This window comes from Gossypium hirsutum, chromosome A05 (genome assembly GCF_007990345.1).
Source record: "Gossypium hirsutum isolate 1008001.06 chromosome A05, Gossypium_hirsutum_v2.1, whole genome shotgun sequence".
In the NCBI taxonomy this organism is placed as follows: Eukaryota; Viridiplantae; Streptophyta; class Magnoliopsida; order Malvales; family Malvaceae; genus Gossypium; species Gossypium hirsutum.
Window position 1 is genome coordinate 15,368,869 of NC_053428.1, and position 19,158 is coordinate 15,388,026.

Genomic DNA, 19,158 nt, shown 5'->3' on the forward strand with positions numbered 1-19,158 from the left:
TAGAATTAAATTGAAATTAAAGTAAATCAACATTTTGTACTAAGACTATTTTGGACAGCAGCAGTAGTCTAAGTTTGAAAAATCACCAAAAATTGTAGAAATTGAATTAGAGGATGAATAAAATATGGAATTAAATATTATTGAGTCTAGTTTCTTATAGAAGAAACAATATAAGCAACTGAATTGTAAATTAGGAGATATAATGAATTTTGTGAGACAAGGTCAGAATGAATTCGGGTTCCCCTATTCTGAATTTGGAAAATCACCAAAAATTGAAGAAAAATAATTAGAGGCTTAAATTTATATGTTTAGAATCCCTAATGAGTCTATTTTCAGGAGAAATTAACGGGAATGTTATCCGAGTTCTGTACTGTGAGATAATTAATTTTTAGTGAAGAAGGGACGAAACTGTCAGACAGCAGAATAAGGGTGAATTTAAAGAATAAACTGTACTTAATGGCTAAACCAAAAATTCTGAAAATTTTATTGTAAGAAGATTTGTGAGTCTAGTTTCAGGAAAAATTAGCGGATCTTAATTTAGAATTCTGTAACTCAAGATATGAATTAGTAATGTATTAATGATTATGAATTGTATTAATTTCGTAGTCAATGTGGTACCGGAAATCTTGGCTAAGAAAGGACAAGACAAAGTCAACCGGAGTTAGCTCGAAAATTACGGTTTGTATTTCTATAATCCGAACTTAGTTTTTATTTGTTATATTTATATACATATGGCAATTGTTAGTGTTAGAATTATGATGTTTTACAATTGGAATGGATTGATTTTGGTATGCGATGAATTTATTGAATTTATATTGATTGAAATTATTTTGATTGAATTTATATTGATTGAATTATATAATATATATGACTTATGTAGAAATTTGAATATTGAATGAATGTTACATTGAAAAATATATTGATTGGAAATATGAGGAAATTGATATGAATATATGAGATTGTGATATTTGAATATTTGGTATTGAAAAGTAAATTGAATTGTATTGAATTATGAATTAATGTGCATAATTGAAATATATTTGTTGAATTGAATGAAATTGTATGAATTGTGAAAATGGGTGAATATATGTGATTATTAGAATGGTATATTGATGAAAGAATTATTAAATTGAGAAAGTGAATGAAATACCCTATTAACTAGTCGGGCTGAGTCGGATATAATTGGCATGCCATAGGATCTGGAAGTGTGCGGGATTTGCCGGCTTTATCGATCAGGAACTTTATGTGTCGTATTTCAGGCACCTCGTGTGTCGTATCAGGCACCTCGTGTGTCGTTTTAGGCACTTTATGTGTCGTATACTGATCAGGTACTATGTACCGTTTTAGGCACAATGTGCCGTACTGGTGTGTTTGGGTTGGAATCCGTGTATCCGTCAAAGTCCGGGTTTGTTAATAGGGGTAAATAAGTGAAAGATAAATCGAATAAATTTGATTGATCGAGCTATTGAAATGAAACGAGAAATTGAATTGAGAATTGAAAATTTATATGAAATTGAAAATATGAACCAAAGGTTCATGAAATGATTGGAGTTCGAATTGATGATATATGATGCCACTTGATGAATTGAAATGTGATTTGAGATATATGAATCGTATGTATATACTGAAAGCTATCAGGGATAGTAAGTTGATATGATATAAATGAAATTGACTGTTATTGAAATGAATTAAAATGGAATATGATTGAAAAGTGTATAGTTGAATATAGTTTAATGATATTGAATTGTGAATAAATTAAGGAAAGCTATACCGAATAGTAAGTGAAAGAATGGAGTAAATAATAATGGATTTAGTTAAGAATTGAACAATTATGTTATTGTGTTTATTATATGATTTGTATAAAATTTATATGGTAAGTAGTTGAAATTTATCTATGAATAAATAATTGAATAATTGTAATTATTATTATGATCTTAAGTATTTGTTATATTATTAATTGTTCGGATTATAAAAATACCACTGAGTATACCATACTCAGTGTACGGTTTGTTTCCGTGCGCAGGTTAAGTAAAGATAGTACATTGAATCAGCATCCCAAGACGATCCCGAATCCATTAAGGTAAAGTATGTTGAGTATTGATAATGGCATGTACCTAGGACGTTTTATGAGAGTCATTTAGGTTATAGAAGTATTGATGAAATGAGTAAATTATGGTTGGCAACGGTATGTAGTATGAATTTTGAAATTTACTAAAAATTCGTAGTGATTCTAAATTAGTCCCGAATTGAATTTACTGTTCATATTGAACAGCGAGGGCCCATTAAAGGGACGACATCTTAAAACTAGGATGTGTGTGAATATTTATTTTAATTAATGACCGAAATTGGACTGTACTGATTGGTAATGTCTCGTAACCCTGTTCCGGTGACGGTATAGGGTTAGGGGACGTTACAGTTGTAAACAAGTTTTGAACTTGTGGGATGTAGATGACATGCCATTAGGAATTCTATAGCGGGCTCGTGTATTTAGCACTTTGATGCTTGTGTTTAAACACTTTTAGTGTTCGTGATAATCTAGCACTTATGTGCTCATGTACTTCTGAATGATGAAAGTATGGTAAGTGAAAATGTGTTAATTAACTTTGTTGCTATTTTATACTTTATCTTTGGTTTAATTCTTGTAATCATGTTAAATATGTTTATTCATTAAATTAGCTAATTAAATTCAACTGTAAGATTTGAATTTCTGAGTAAACTTTCATAAGCTTAACGCGATGTTTTGAACACGTAGGTAAAGATCATTTTGAAGACATCATTTGAAGTGGCCATCCTTGTCTCATCATCAAGCTAAGATTAAAGTGTATAGAACTTGTATTTTGATAATTGCATGGCATGTACACAGGATTAGAACCATTAAAATATTTGTAGTAAATTAGCTAAGTGGTTTCAAACCTATGTCATGCATGCTTAACATTAATTTGTAACTTACAATGATCTTTATTGGGTGGATATATACATGTGTTATATGTGATTTTTAAATGATATTTGATATATTTAAATTTTAAAAATGTTTAGAAATGTTGTGGAGTGATTGAAGATATATAGTTTTGACTTAGTTTTAGGTGTTTAAGCCATGTTGTGGGCGACATTTAATATTTAGTGTTGCAACATTGGACTATGTTGTGACACTATGAGTCAGTGTCACAGGATTGGAATATTTTGCCCTGTCACGACACTCATTTTTCAATATTACGGCATTAACTTTATTTTGACCTAAAAAGACCCTAAATGGTTCCATTTGTAAGCAAACTCTAAAGAAAGTATAGAAATGATTTGAAAAACTTCAAATAAGCTTAAATATATTAAAATGAAGTGTTTAGATAAGCATTTAAATTAAACGATTGTCGCATTTAAATGTAATATTTCTTACTCAAATGTAATATTACATGTATAGTATGATATACATAGTTTTCTGTGCTTCTGTTTTCCATAGAGTGTACAGTCTCGCATTAAGATACTGCTAAAAATTTTAATAAATAAATTGGTTTGGACACCTCGTAACGCACTGCATCTCGACAATGATCGTTGGTTGCCTCCGATTGTCGAATTCAATAAAAATCAGCATTCAAGAATATGTCATCTCAAGTCTCCACTTCAACCTTGGTTAATCATATCTACAAAGTATGTATACATTTTGAAGTTGTATAAGTCGGCCATAAAAGCAAGCAATAGTAAAATAAAATGATTTGGTTTATGTGGTTAAGTTTATAGTTTGACCAATAAAAGGTGACACTTTCGATTTTTAGAAGTAGGCTTTTGGATAAAATGACATTTTAATTTCTTATGAAACTTTCAACTGTAATGCCAAACTCCTATATGGGATAAATTTGGCGCAGATTATTAGACGCCCATAAAAAAAGTAATATATTAGTTGCCAAGCTCATTTCTTTGCATGACCAAAAGATATTTCCTGCTCATCTCCCCTCGCCTTGTTTTGGCACAGGGTGCAGGCCATACAGTTTTTCCGAAGGCTAAACAACAAGAGAAACCGGACAATAACAGCACAAACGATGCAGATCAAGCGATAGAAACAACTGAAACAGGCTATTCAGTAATTACTAATGCAAAAAATACAGAAAAAACCTTGAATCCATTTACGACCCCAAAAATATAGATTTATAATGCTAGTTATTATTTCAGCTTACAAATCAAACATGGGATAACAGTGTAAGTTTTTATGGGATTAATGCATACAACAGAACAGTAATGCAGTGAGTGATAACAGGTCTCCCACTCCCTTTTGTTTTTTCTATGATGTTACTTGTTAAGTACATCACGGGAAAAAAAATTGTGGACTTTGTCTAGAGATTTAAAAAAAGTTAATGGACGGTTTTATGTGAAAACCCCCTTGTGGTGGCTCACACAATGTAATTAACCTCGATTTCTCCTTTCATTTTTTATCGTAAGCGTGGCTGCGAGCAGTATAAGTAATCTCCTTACTTCATGTTTAAGGTCACACACAACTGCAAGCAATTGCAACAAAGTGAAAAAAAGTTGAGAAATCTAAATTCAATGGCAGAGAAGGAAGGGGGGATTGTGAAGAAAGGGCATGATGAGGGAATGAAAATGGCTATTGGTCTTCTGGAAGAGTTTGGGCTCCCATTGGGACTTCTCCCTCTTGCAGATGTGATTGAAGTTGGTTTCGTAAGGAATACAGGTTACATGTGGATTGTGCAGAAAAAGAAGGTTGAACACAAATTTCAGATGATCAGCAAACTGGTGAGTTATGACACTGAAATTACTGGTTTTGTTGACAAGAAGCAGATCAAGAAGCTGAAGGGAGTTAAGGCTAGAGAACTCATGTTATGGCCTCCAGTGAATGAGATTGTAGTGGACGATCCACCCACTGGCAAAATTCACTTCAAGAGCCTCGCTGGTGTAACCAAGACCTTTCCAGTTGACGCATTCGCTGCCGGGCAGTAAAAATATGCACCGTCTTGTTCTTTGGGAGCCACCAGAGTCCAGAAGCTATGGGGGTTTTTTGTGCTGCTTTATGTTTTACTTGTATGCAATTTGTGTTGATACGGATTAATGGTGCATTAATCATGCCAATGTTCAACCAAACAAATATATATACAAATGTAAATAAAACCAAGTGACTTCATTATTCAGTGGTCACTTCAAATCCAATTTCAACAACGGTGATAGCATCCTTTGTCTTTGATTATCAGATATGGCCGTCATAAACAAAAGCAATAATAAAAAAAAAAAAAAAAACAAATTATAATAACGCAGCTATATAAAACAGTATAGGCTACTCTATTCACATATGACACACACTAGTTCAACGGCGCAATGATAGAGGATGTGGAGACTAAAGAGATCATAGTAAATGTTATTGATGTCAGTGGTTGTGGGTGAAAATAGTGCCCAGTGCTCCGCAAATTTGACAAGGACTAAAGAGTAAAGCCACACATATAATAGAATTTATTATTTATAAAAGAAACTAAAAAATTGAATTTGGATTAGATCTTGTTTGTGGGTTTTTAGAAATATTTTATTTAAAAAGCATGATTTTAATAAATAAATTTCATGTAAAAAAAAGAGAAAAATAAGTATTCATTTATTTATAATTGTGTATGTATTTTTTTATAAAATCTTATTTATTTTTATAAGAAATGAACTTTTAAATTTTTTTTTATTTTTGAATTTTTAAGAAGTGAGACTAAATTGATAGAATGTGTAAAGTTAAGGGTTAAATGTAACACCCCTAACTCACATCTGTCGTCGAAATAGGGTTACAAGATGTTACCGAAGTTTACGGAATAATTACACAAAAATTCTATTATTTACTTATATTCACATCAAAGCTGTCTACTCGAGTCATAATCACTAAATTATTTATATCTTAAGCTACAGAATTCTAAATTAAGATCCGTAAAAATCATTTGAAACTAGACTCATATATCTTTCTATAATAAAATTTTCAGAATTTATGGATTAGCCAAAAAATACAGTTTATTTTTCAAAGTTACCCCTGTTCTATTGTTTAACAGTTTCGAGTTTTCTTTACTGAAAATTAATTATCTCATAGTACAGAATTCGGGTGATGTTCCCATTTGTTTTTTTTGAAACAATACTCATTAAGGATTTTAAGCATATGAATTATAATCCATAATTATTTTTGTACAATTTTTAATGATTTTCTAAAGTCAGAATAGGGGAGCTCGAAATCACTCTGACCTTGTCTCACAGAAATTAAAATATCTCCTAATATGAAAGTCTTTTGCGTACACCGTTTCTTCCATGTGAAACTAGATTCAATAGGATTTTATTTCATATCTTATTTAACCTCTAATTCAATTTTTATAATTTATGGTGAATTTTCAAAGTTGAACTACTGCTATTAACCAAAAACTGTTTTAGTACAAAATATTGTTAACTAGTTTATAACATCTTTACTTCATTTCATTTAAACTCTATACATGCCATATAAATCTTTAAACATAAAAAAAAAGCTACCGGAATTGATCTGGATAGTGAGCTTTGTTGTGATGATCCGATTTACTAACTTCCCTTTAATACAATCTACATAAAAATATCAAACACACACAAGTAAGCTTATTGAAGCTTAGTAAGTTCATAGGTTTAAATGTAATGCTTACCAATCATAATATTTCCAAACAATAATAAAACATTTACTAAAGTTCCCTGCCATCCACAACAATTGTTATAATACTTCACATAGTTGAGCTCAACATTAGCAACTACACGGTCCCTTTTCATTTTAGTTCACACCTCATATATTACTTATTATCAAATTAGGAAACGTCTTACGAAATTGAGTACGTCGTTTCTCAGTGCCATGATTCACAACTCATTATGGTTTTCCTCATTGAAATACCATACCTACATTTCACAACTCGGTATGGGAAATGTCATACCTACTTTTCTTAACTCAGTATGGATAATACCATACCTACGTTTCACAACTCAATATGGATGGTACCATACCTACGTTTCACAACTTTTCTATGGATCAACCATGGTCTTATCCGTCAATTCATCACATATCACGATACAAACATACTCAATTCTGCGTTTTTCCTAATTTAAATTTCCATATTTATTCTTTCATTTTAACATAATTTTCACAATCCCACAGCAAATTCATATATAATAACACATTATATCATTCAATCATTCACAACTAAACATGTAAATTCAACCATATAAACTTACCAGGCTGATTTGTAAAATATATTAAAATTTAGGGACTATTCTGCAACTTTTTCTTTTTCTCGTTCTTCTTTAGATTCTTGATATATAATGTAAAATATTTTCACTCATTAGTATTTATTTTATTTCTATTTCACTTCATAATTTATGCTCTTTAATTTTCAAAATCTCACTTTTATCCCAAAATTTACAATTTTTACAATTTAGTCCCTGCTCAATTTACCCATAAATTGAACTAAAATTTCTCAATTAACACTTTATTTTATCATTATAAACTATTTCAAAACCTTTTATATTCTTAATTTCAACACCAACCTCTAATTCACAACTTTTTCACAATTAGGTCCTAAATACCATTTTCTATCAAAATCACTTAATAAAACTACCTTAATATGAAATTAGAACTTAAATTTCATAATAATTCATCATAAAATTCCCTTACTCAGCCAGGGTAACTTCCAATTTCACCCACCAAATCAAAAACTAATGAATTCTATAAGTGGACCTAATTGTAAAAGTCATAAAAACATAAAAATTATCAAGAAAAAGCAAGAATAAAATTCAAATGATGTAAAAATATGAAAAACCAGCTTTCTCCAGACCTCCTATGGCATTTTGGATGAGAAAATATGAAGAGATCTCTAGATTTTTCAATTTTGTCCTTATTTTATATGTTAAAGTTGTAAAATTTCCAATTTTGCCCTTATTTCCCTTATTTTTCTGCTGATTTTCTTGCCCTTGCCGTCCAACCTATTCAATTTTAGGCTTAATTTCCCTTTAAATCCTCTTTCTTTTAACAGTTGAGCTATTTAATCCTTCTAGTAAAATTTTCTTTTGTTACAATTTAGTCCTTCTTATTTAATTGACTACCCAAACATTAAAATTTCTCAAGAAAACTTTAATACTAACTTAATGATACTTCATAAATATTTCTAAAAATATTTATGGCTTGGTTTTCAAATTCAACTTCTCGATAACTTATTTTTGACCCGTTTAACCTAATAAATTCTTTTAATTCACTAAATTCACCAATTCACAAATTCTTCTAAATTCTTACTTGACTCATAAATATTAAATTACTATCTTGTTCAATCTTACTTGTCGGATTTAGTGATCTCAAATTACCATTTCCGACACCACTGAAAATTAAGCCGTTACATTAAATTTGTTGAATTTTTAGAATTAACACTAAATTGATAGAATTTGTAAACATTGGAGGGCTAAATTTTTTATTATTCCTATAAAAAAAAGGCGACCATTAGTTATTTAACAGATGAATAGCCTAAATATTAAATATTTGAAAACGTTAGTTACTAAAGTAAAAAAATTTAAACATGGATGACTAAAACAAAAATACAATAATAATTGAGTGATTATTTTTATAATTTACCCTAATTTTTTTGGTAGAAGTATGCTAAAACAAATGTTAATAAAATATTATTATTATATTTATATATAAAAGTATTTTGGTAATTATATTAATCTCGACTTGAATAATTGAAAAATTAAATCCAACCTAAAAAAAAAAAACCTTGATGGGGTCATATTGGAAGTGTTGGGTCCGGGGTTTTATGCCCTCCAAAGGTTTAAAGCTGCAGGTTAAAAAGATCCAAACAAGAAAAAAGCAAAAGCTGCTGCAATGAGGAAAAAGGAAAACTTTTTCCATAAAATTGATTGAGTGTGGGAGCTTGCTTAACGTAACAAAGTTTGCTTTCCCAGGTTGAATGTGATTGACATACCCATTCTGTTACGAGAAAGGAGTGGAGGGATCTGACTAGCACGCCTAGTATTTCAAAGATGGTTTTCATGTGGTCCACCTCACTTCATCCCAGGCATAAACTATTACAAAGATGGTTTTTTTCACATGGATTCCAAAATGAAAGGAATCTTGGAATCTGCATGATGTTGATTTCAAGAAGTGAGCGTCAATACGTTATAATGATTGATAAGTAGGGTTAGTGATTTTGGTTCAAGGATTGATTTTTGTGGACCTATCGATTGAAATTGCGGCTTGGGTGTTTCACAAAAATGGTAATGCAGTTCTCATTTTGTTTGAATTATGTGATGGAAAACATTTTAAAGTTTTAATTCATCAGATGTACAAAAGTAAGCTATTTTCCTTCTCTCATTATTTATTTCATACGGATTATGATCATGTAATTACATCTGACATAAATTATGATTAAGAACGGCATAGCATGCCATGGTTAATTTAGTCATAATCTTATACCTTGTCAAACATATCATAGTGAAAGCCACCTAACTGCTGTTTTGATATATGTTGCTTGTTAAACATGATTTCAAGTGTTGTAATGATGCTTAATCCTACCTTAAGGTCCCTTTGAATCTCATCACACCAATGGTGAAATGGAACCTGAGGAGTATAACCTCATTTATTCTTTTTCACCGAGGATAACTAATGGTGAGATCAACCAAAACCACCACAACCCTTAATTCTCACTGGAGCAACAAGCTACAATTGGTAAAAGCAACGCCCAACCAGGTTGTACTCGTACTTTTAACTCCTACATTCCTTTTATATAATTGCAACTTTTTCCTTTCAATTAAAATTATACATAAACAACTTCTTTTTGTTATTATATGAAACATGTATAATTTTGATTTGTATACTAATTTTATAAATATATAAAATTTATTATTATAAAATTGATTAAGAATAAAAAATAATCTTTATGATTAATTACTTTTATATGAATAATAAACTATTACAAAATTTTTATATGATAAAAAACAAATACAAAAATAATTTATGTTTTTATAAAATTTTAATTATTTAATACAAATTATTATTAACATAAATAGAATTTTAATATATATTTTGTAATTTAGTATAAAATTAATTTTAATTATTCATTATTTTTAAAAAAATAATTATTATTTAACATATTTTATTTTAAAAATATTTTTAATTATTTATTCTATATATACATAAAATTTAACTTAATATCTTTAATAGTTATTTTCCATTCTTACCACATATATCAGCTCTTATTTTAATCTCACTGTTATAATAACTAATTTCATTGATATAATATTCAATCTCATCGTCCATCCAAAAAGAGTCTCCATTTGGATGAGCAATGAGATTGGCTTTGGTGAGATTTAAAATATCAATGGCGATGATATCGAAAATCACATTGGCAGACTCAATGTCGAGATAGGGGTTTGGATTCAAATGCGCGATGATATCGAAAGTCACATTAACAGGCTCAATGTCGAGATAGGGGTTTAGATTCAAATGCAGTGATAGCAATGAGATAAAAATAGAGAATGACCATTAGAGATATTAAATTAAAAATTGTTAAAAACAATTATTAATATATAATAATTAAATTAAATTTATATTAATTAATAACTATTAATATATAATAATAAAAATCTATAGTAAATGGTAAATATATATTATATTTCTATTTATGTTAACTAATAATAATTAAGAATTACATAAATAACATTTATATTAAAATTTTAAAATAATAATAAAATAAAATATAGATAAAAGGGGCAAAATAGAAAATTTTCCTCTCACTGGAAGTCCAGTGCCTCAGTTGGAGCCCTCCCCTTCAGTGACAATAGAAGGGTGCAGTGAGTTTGAAATTCTCACCGGAGATCATCCAAAGGCAGACCAATCTCAACTGCAATTGAATTTTCCGTCATTTTAAACAGCAGATGCCAACGCACTGAAAGCTTTGTGACGTCAAAGGGGCCCTTAGTTTGTCACTGCATTCAATGTCATGTTAGAGTAAGCACTCTAAATACATAAAACTTCTTTTCATTACAAACCACAAACACAAGATTCATTGAACAGGCTTCTAAATGCACACAACTTCCTAGGAGAACGATTTTGACATTTTCTAGTGTTTAAGGGCTTATTCCACTTCTTTTGCTTGCATATAAGGTATATTCATGGTGTGGTTTTATGTACTTTGTATGATCATCAACGTCAGTTTAAATGGCATCAATTATGACTAGCTTACCAGAATATCGCATTCCAATTTGGTGTGTTAGTCTGAACATATTGTAAGGCACACAGAGTAGTAGCAAGTCTAATCAAAGCACTACCGGGGTGGGGATATAGGATGATGACCGGAGAAAATGCTGTCTATAAAACCCTCATAGCTCTTTTGATGTAAGTGCGCCCATTGCAAATAGATTCATATTCAGGTATTTACTTCCATAATCATCGATAATCTTAGTGGAATGGCTACAAATGTATGCCAAAACATGTGCTTGGCTTATCTCCTTGTTTTGTCCATCTGGATTTCACATGCCCGCTGTCGCCCTCTCAATGAGGAACACATGCTGAAGAGGCATGAAGAATGGATGGCTATGCATGGCCGCGTCTACACAGACTCAGCTGAGCACGAGAAACGCTTTGCAATATTTAAGGAAAACGTTGAACGTATCGATGCTTTTAATAACGGTGTGGAGAAAGGATATAAGCTAGGTGTAAACAAATTTGCAGACTTAACTAATGAGGAATTCCATTCCCTACACACTGGTTACAAACGCCAGTCTTTTGAATTGATGTCAAATTCAAAACCCGCAAATTTCCGCCATGGAAATGTAACCGCTGCGCCTACTGTTGTGGACTGGAGGAAAAAGGGTGCCGTGACCTCTGTCAAGGATCAAGGCTCATGCGGTGAGTGAGAATTCATGGATTATAAGCTAGTCATTTGTTTTATTATCTTTTACTTCATGGCAGGTCAATATATGGTACTTGTTATATGTTGCGTCAAAATACAGGATGTTGTTGGGCGTTTTCAGCAGTAGCGGCTATAGAAGGCAAAGCAGCACTCAAGAAAGGGAAGTTAATTTCATTGTCAGAGCAGCAACTTGTGGACAATGGTGAAAATGAAGGATGTGAGGGTGGCTTTATGGACACTGCCTTTCAGTTCATCAAAAGTATCCATGGCCTAACATCAGAAGCTAACTACCCTTACCAGGGATCGGAAGGAGCTTGCAGAAAGAAGGAAGCAAATCCTGCAGCAACTATAACCGGCTACGAAGATGTACCGCCTAATAACGAAAAGGCCTTGTTACAAGCAGTGGCCAACCAACCAGTTTCTGTTGCTATAGAAGGAAGTGGATGGTCTTTCCAGTTTTACAAGAGCGGGGTCTTCTCCGGGGAGTGTGACACTTACCTTGACCATGCTGTCACGTTGGTTGGGTACGGAACCAACTCGGATGGTACCAAGTACTGGTTGGCGAAGAATTCGTGGGGTACTGACTGGGGTGAGAAAGGGTATATGAGGCTCGAGAGGGATGTTGCTGCCAAGGAAGGCCTTTGTGGCGTTGCCATGAAAGCTTCTTACCCACTTGCATGAAAGAAGAAAATATTATTGGAATACTGTTATATTACAACCTGTCAATACCAATATCAGGTTATTTGTCTGAAGGTGTAAAACTATTGTAAAATTTGTGTTATGGTAGCTACGCTTCCTGTAGGAAACTGTAAAAATAATTCAGCAATAAAGTGTTTGATTTGATGATCTGCTACTGTTGAGGTTCCATTTGATTTTTTTGGTTTAAAAAAACCACTGTTTGCCTGCTATCACCCTGTAAGTTACTGAAAGATATAGAAGCGACGTTTCTTTTCTTTCATTTGATGCGGGCGTAAAAATTGTTAAAAGCTACTCCACATCTAATAATGAATATTACGTGTCCAATCAATAGATTCCCTCAAGGAATCTATTTGCATTAAGGAGTAGCCGAGTCCATAGAATTATCCGAATTAAAAGCAAAAGTTCATAACATAATATCTCAGTACGTTGTATATAGTTTGGGTAATTGCTTTGTTAGAGCATGGCACCAAAATAGAGATTCCCTGTTTCGGGAACTGCTAAGGGATTTGTTGACCTATATAAACAAGAAATCCCCAGAAGGCTAAGAACATAGGATGGTCATTTTTGATGTAATCTGTCTTTCAAGGTACACCATGAAGTAACAAATGAGAATTGATCATGCAGATGATGTTTTATTAGTTAAAACTTATTAGGGGGAAAAGAAAAATGAGATGGTCTGCTAGAATGGTCTACTTTGCTGATGCCATTAATCAATCTACATATGTGTAATGAGCTCTTTCCCCTCCAGGAAAACAATTGTGACCATCTCTTCGAACTAAATGCTGGTTATATATATGAGTAGAAAGATCAAAGGAAAGTGAAAGCTTTTCTTTCTGTTTCAAGGCATTTGGTAAAAGTACAGAACAATAATACTGATGAAACTATGCACATATACCCTTGTTTCATATAGGTTTGTATGAATAAGCTGATAAGAACTTAACTTTCTGTTCTTTTTTCCTGAGGATAGCTAATAGGACTTCTAGAATGCTTAAAAGAGGACTGTTCACTATACATGCTGCATAGACAGCTTCATAATATATTATGTGTTTATCTTCAAGCAGTTGGGTAAGAGGCTTCCATTGCAATACCGCAAAGACCTTCTGCAGCATCAATATCTCTCTGCATTCTAATGTATCCATCCTCACCCCAGCTAGTGCCCCATGAATTCTTCACCAACCAATACTTGGTCCCGTCTTCAGCTTCTCCATAGCCAACTGTTGTAACCCCATGATCAAGGAAGGTAGTGCATTCGCCAGTGAAGACACCACTTTTGTAGTGCTGGAAGTCAGACCCACCAGCATCAATGGCAACAGAAACTGGCTGATTGGCCACAGCTTTTAACAGTGCTGACTCGCTGTTTGAAGGTACGTCTTCAAAACCAGTGATCTTGGCAGCATGGTTGGCTGATTTTTTCTTGTTGCAGCTTCCATCAACTCCTTCATAGGGGTAATTGGTTTCGGTAGTAAGTCCTTTGTTTGAAATGATAAATTCAAAAGCATCATCCATGAGACCACCATTGCAGCCTTGGTCTTCGCCATTGACATCACAATCAACTAACTCTTGCTCTGATAGTGAGATCAATGTACCAGTTTTGAGCTTGCTAATACCTTCCATGGCTGCCACAGCTGAGAACGCCCAGCAGCATCCTATATCATCCAAAAGAAACAATTAGCATTATGGAATCATAATCATTTAAAGTTGTTTCACAAATTGTTGTTACTTACCACATTGGCCTTGGTCCTTGATGCCGGTCACAGCTCCTTTCTTTCTCCAATCCATGCTAGATGGAACTGCACTAACATTTTCATACCTGAAAGAAGTTGTTTTCGAAGCTGCAACAGTGTTGGAAGATCGCATTTTGTACCCATTTCTCATGGCTTTAAACTCTTCATTGGTCAAGTCCGTAAATTCATTAACACCTAGCTTGTACTTTTTGTTGGCATCAGCATTGTGGTATTCGATATACTCCATATTTTCCTTGAATATCTGGAAACGTTTCTCCTTCTCTGCTGCATCCTGATAAAGTCTGCTATAGCTAGACACCCATTGTTCAAACCTGTCAGACATAGATACCTCAGGAACAGAACGGGACGAGGCCTGAGAAGCCCAAATTCCCAAAACAAAGATTAAGAACAAACATTGACTTATCGAAGCCATTGTTAGGGAGGAGTAAATTTCAGGAATGCTACAGTTAAGGAATGTGAGCTGTGAGGGATGCCAATCCTAAGATTGCCTGTGGTTTATATAGAGAGGAGTTCTCGAGCCATACTTCTCCCATACTAGCAACAGACAACAACAAAAAAAAAAAAACCTCAATCTACGTGCCCTGCAAAATATTCTGACAAGGACTCCATGCTAATTTCATTACTTGGTAAGATTCTAATTCGTATCTAACTTAAATTCTTGGATTTTAAAACTTCTGGCAATAAATTCAATAATAGATTCCAGACATCTTCAGATTGCATTTCCATGTACCGTTCATCGTAGTGAAACTAAGAGTCACCCAAGAATATATCAAGAAATAAATATAGGAATATATTCCTTTTAAACCTGCTTGTTTTTCTGCAGAGTTTTAACATAATTCAATACTTCTTATTTTAATGGAATTATTAGTAGTTATGTTCGTGACAAAATTGGGATCCGAAATATTCATTCTTCATTAAACAATATTCTAATATGAAACGGAAGAAGTGATGGGGCAAGTTAGCGTGCTAAGGATGGCTAAATTGTGATAAATATAACATCCCTACCTTACAAGTTACGGCCCTGGGACAATTAGTCATAATCAAAGTGCCACTTTTGGCTGCTTCACCTAGGAATAGTGTTTTGTCCTGCTTCCTCTACGATGGTGTCGAGGGGAATACTAGTTTGTGCCTTGAAAGAAAGCATATTTCAAGACAGATGCAGTAGCGAAGCCCTTAGTTTAACTTTTACAACTAGTAGTTTATAGGTTATGATTTGGCTTTAATGAGGCGCCCTATTTCTATTCTTCATCGATTCCATATTCATATCCCGCATAGGACGAGGTTCATGTTCGCATTATCCATAAGGAAGATGGATTAATGTTCTTGTGAAGCCTGCTGAAAGAGGGTGGAAAATTGAGTGTTTAATCAAAGTTTAGTTTAAACAATTCGTGCAATCATTTTGGAAAAATAAATTTTAAAATTAATAAATAAAAGATTTGAGTTTCAACATTAACAACTTCTTTTGCAGAAAAACAAATGAAAAGCTAGCTAAAATATAAATTATTCTCCATATCTATCAAAATTGAACAGTCATAAGATGTTTTTTTATGCTTTTGGAGTCTTAGTACCATAATTTAAGCAAAACATTCTAGTTTATATTTAATAACTTTTTCTAAAAAGACATTTTTTATTTAAATGGATGACGAGATTAGCAACATAAAATTAAAAATAAGGATGAAAATAGAATTAGTTAATATAGCGACGGGATTGAGTACAATAATTGTGAAATTAAAATTAATGAGGGAATATGTGTTTAAATTTAAATACAACTATAGTAATAAGTCGAGGATAAAAAATATCATTAAATTAATATATGCGTAGATATACTAAAAAAAATCATACTTCTACTAATATAATATAATTAAAATTTACTAGATTACATTAATATGGATAAAATAAAAAAAATAATGGAGGGGGCATAAGAATATATAATATTTTTATATGTAGTTTAATGATAGTTGCCCTATTAAAAAAACCTTATGTTTTTACTCAATAAAGTATTAATACATATTATTTTATAATTAAATTATTTAATAATTTATTATATAAAAACCTAGAGATTAATGACATCATAGTTCAAAAACACTTTACATGTAAAAAATAAAAGAAAAAAAAATATCGAAGAGTCTTACTGGAGCAAATATTATCAAAGGAGCAACTGGGGTTGCGGACTTGCGGCACAGTTTATATTCTATTAGCCATTAGGTATGGTTGCAAATGCATCCAAAGGGCTTATCTTGTTATCAGTTAAAGTTTAATGGTTTACTTCGATGTACAAAGTGAAAAGTTTAAGAGTTCATTTAGATGTAACAAATAGTATAAGGGCTTATTTAAGTAAAATAACAATGTTTAAGGATTTATTTAATATATTAGCCATTTTTTAAATATTATGATTTATTTGAAATCATTAAAGGAAATAGAATTGTGTTTGTTCCGCCTGGAATTTAAATATATATTTAATATTTTACCTTATGAATCGAAAATAAGAGAAAATTATGTTTGATATTCAATTTTTTTTATAATTTAATTCCATTTGAATAATGTATTGGATATAATAAATTTGTTAACAAACACCTTTATTAATGTTAGCCTAATTCTCTCTGTTTCTCCTTTTCAGTCAATCAACATATACATCTCTATCAGTTACTATATAAGAAGCATTTAAATTTGTTTTGTCTCTTTTAGATATAAAATTTGGATTGGGCTCCTCAAAAACACTCTAAAATTAGATTTACATAAATCAAACACGTAAATATTTGCACCCACCACCACCTCCTCCCTTTGTAAATGCCTGGTCAAGACTTTAAAGTCTTCTATATAGCTTATATTTGCACCACTACCTACCTAACCCCATTCGTTCTAACAGGTAGATGCTTTAGGATAAACAAACTGTAACACCTCTATATTTGGTTTGACCTAATGAACTTGATATAGGAATATTACATTTAGCGCTAAAATAATTTTGGTTAATCACTAACATATTTGAACATTAAAAAAAAATAAAGGTTTCATAACTTATATTTTAATCCCTACTACTTGGAACACACTTGATCTTCCTAAGTACATGTCATTTTATTCAAAATTTTGAAACATACCCTCTTGGCACTTGGAGATGTGATGAGATGAATGCTCACAACCTCAATTACAACTTTTCAAAATCACTATATCTACGCGTTGAAAATAAATGCGTTAAATCAGCGAAGACTTAGTAAGTACCCATGATATTTAAATTCTATTAAATTTCTTAATTTCCAATATCTCATTTCTTTATTTATTTATCATATTCATTTGTAACTTTTTACTTATTTTACAATTTAGTCCTTAAGTCCTCAAATCAACTTATAAAAATTACTACTCTTTTTATACATGTATCATATTTCACCATTCAGTGTAAATTTTCATGATTTTCTCACTATTTCTTTCACAATTTATTTTTACATATTTAACTTAATAGTCATTATCTTTTTTACACTTCCTCAAATACATTAAAATTACTTACATCTTCAGTTTACTAATTCAATATTTCAAACATGAATCGGAGATAAACCTTTACCTTGTAACGAAAATTGTTTACCTTTTTAGCAGAGGCCCAGTAGATCAAATAGAACACTTAGGATATACGGAACTGATACAGAGGTACATTATTATGTATTATTAAACAGAGAGCACTAATGTGCTAATATTCGGAAAGTGCACTAAGGTCCCTTAATGGTATGCCACTAATATCCTAATAATTCTAATCTCGTCTACTTGGGCAAATTATATCATGCACATATATCACTTTTACACTTTTCGCATAATACTTTTACATACTTTACAATTTAATCCTTGTACCAATAATCCGTGTACTTATATCTTCACCATCTTTAATACATGTATTATATTTCTAAATTCATTATTCATCCATAATTCACTAATAATCCTTATCACGTATTCGTTTTATATATTTTGTAATTTAGTCATTAGTACAATATTTCGTGTAGCAATATATTTTACTTTTAATAACACATATAACATAATTCAATACTTATTAATATTCCAAAATTCACTACAACATCAATTTTTCTCATTCTAAGTGTTGTGCACTTCACTTGTCTATTTCTAATATAAAATTTCCCAAATTCACGATTTAACCCTTAATTTCAAAAACTTAGGTATATTCTTTTATTTTTCACTATGTGCTTTATTATCAATATTTTCTTGTAAACTTTTATAACTTTCCAATTTAATCACATTTTTTTCATAAAAGTTCTCTATTCATTATTACACAATTTTTCTTTGACATCAAACGTAATTCACATAATTAATTCCACTATCTCATTTTCCACATCAAATTTCTATATATTTCACTTGTATTATTTCCACCACATATTTTTCAAGTCTTTTAATTTAGTCCTTATTTCCATAAAATTTCACATTTTCCATAATTTCACTTATTTAATACTTTGTATATTTTTTGCTAACACATAACCCAACCAGTATACTTTTATTATAATTTCCTCTTTCACTTAAGAAATTATTTCACACTATATATATATTTTACTTAATTACCACTTACTTTACAAAGATCACATTTTAATCCTTAAATAACAAGGAAGTTCATGGGTACTTACTTCTTTTCTATCAAGATCTCTTGTTTTTCTCTTCTCCTACCACTTGATTCATTTACTTAACTTCTTTCTTTATCAACATGTCAAAAACACAATATTTCCTCATGAGAAATCTTTACTTTAACACCACTTTTATGCTTTTCTATCACTACTAAGCTTAAAAATAACATAAAACCTAAACATCCGTACTTTATTCTCTTGAAACCAAACTTTAACTTGACTTTCTCTCCCCTCCAA

The 19,158-nt window shown here is 31.4% G+C and overlaps 3 protein-coding genes across 3 annotated transcripts; 2 read left to right on the top strand and 1 right to left on the bottom strand.

The window, feature by feature from the left end:
* The first annotated feature begins 4,335 nt into the window (after positions 1-4,335).
* LOC107903164 (uncharacterized) lies at positions 4,336-5,159 on the top strand. The gene has a single exon (XM_016829207.2). The coding sequence runs from the start codon at positions 4,465-4,467 to the stop codon at positions 4,942-4,944; it is 480 nt and encodes a 159-aa protein (XP_016684696.1). The 5' UTR covers positions 4,336-4,464; the 3' UTR covers positions 4,945-5,159.
* A 5,582-nt stretch (positions 5,160-10,741) lies between these two features.
* Positions 10,742-12,713, top strand: LOC107905377 (senescence-specific cysteine protease SAG12). The gene is made up of 2 exons (XM_016832020.2): positions 10,742-11,863; positions 11,968-12,713. Exons 1-2 carry the CDS (start codon positions 11,422-11,424, stop codon positions 12,546-12,548), a joined length of 1,023 nt encoding a protein of 340 aa, XP_016687509.2. The 5' UTR covers positions 10,742-11,421; the 3' UTR covers positions 12,549-12,713.
* Positions 12,714-13,379: 666 nt separating this feature from the next.
* Positions 13,380-14,776, bottom strand: LOC107903163 (senescence-specific cysteine protease SAG39). The gene is made up of 2 exons (XM_016829206.2): positions 14,291-14,776; positions 13,380-14,212 (listed from the first exon to the last, which is right to left on the bottom strand). Exons 1-2 carry the CDS (start codon positions 14,721-14,723, stop codon positions 13,620-13,622), a joined length of 1,026 nt encoding a protein of 341 aa, XP_016684695.1. The 5' UTR covers positions 14,724-14,776; the 3' UTR covers positions 13,380-13,619.
* Positions 14,777-19,158: the final 4,382 nt, after the last annotated feature.

Excerpts from the sequence above, each read along its gene's own strand:
- LOC107903164 (XM_016829207.2), top strand. The coding sequence starts at position 4,465 with ATGTTTAAGGTCACACACAACTGCAAGCAATTGCAACAAAGTGAAAAA.
- LOC107905377 (XM_016832020.2), top strand. The coding sequence starts at position 11,422 with ATGGCTACAAATGTATGCCAAAACATGTGCTTGGCTTATCTCCTTGTT. Across the intron at positions 11,864-11,967 it reads CAAGGATCAAGGCTCATGCG|GATGTTGTTGGGCGTTTTCA; the intron begins GTGAGTGAGAAT and ends GTCAAAATACAG.
- LOC107903163 (XM_016829206.2), bottom strand. The coding sequence starts at position 14,723 with ATGGCTTCGATAAGTCAATGTTTGTTCTTAATCTTTGTTTTGGGAATT. Across the intron at positions 14,213-14,290 it reads CAAGGACCAAGGCCAATGTG|GATGCTGCTGGGCGTTCTCA; the intron begins GTAAGTAACAAC and ends TGGATGATATAG.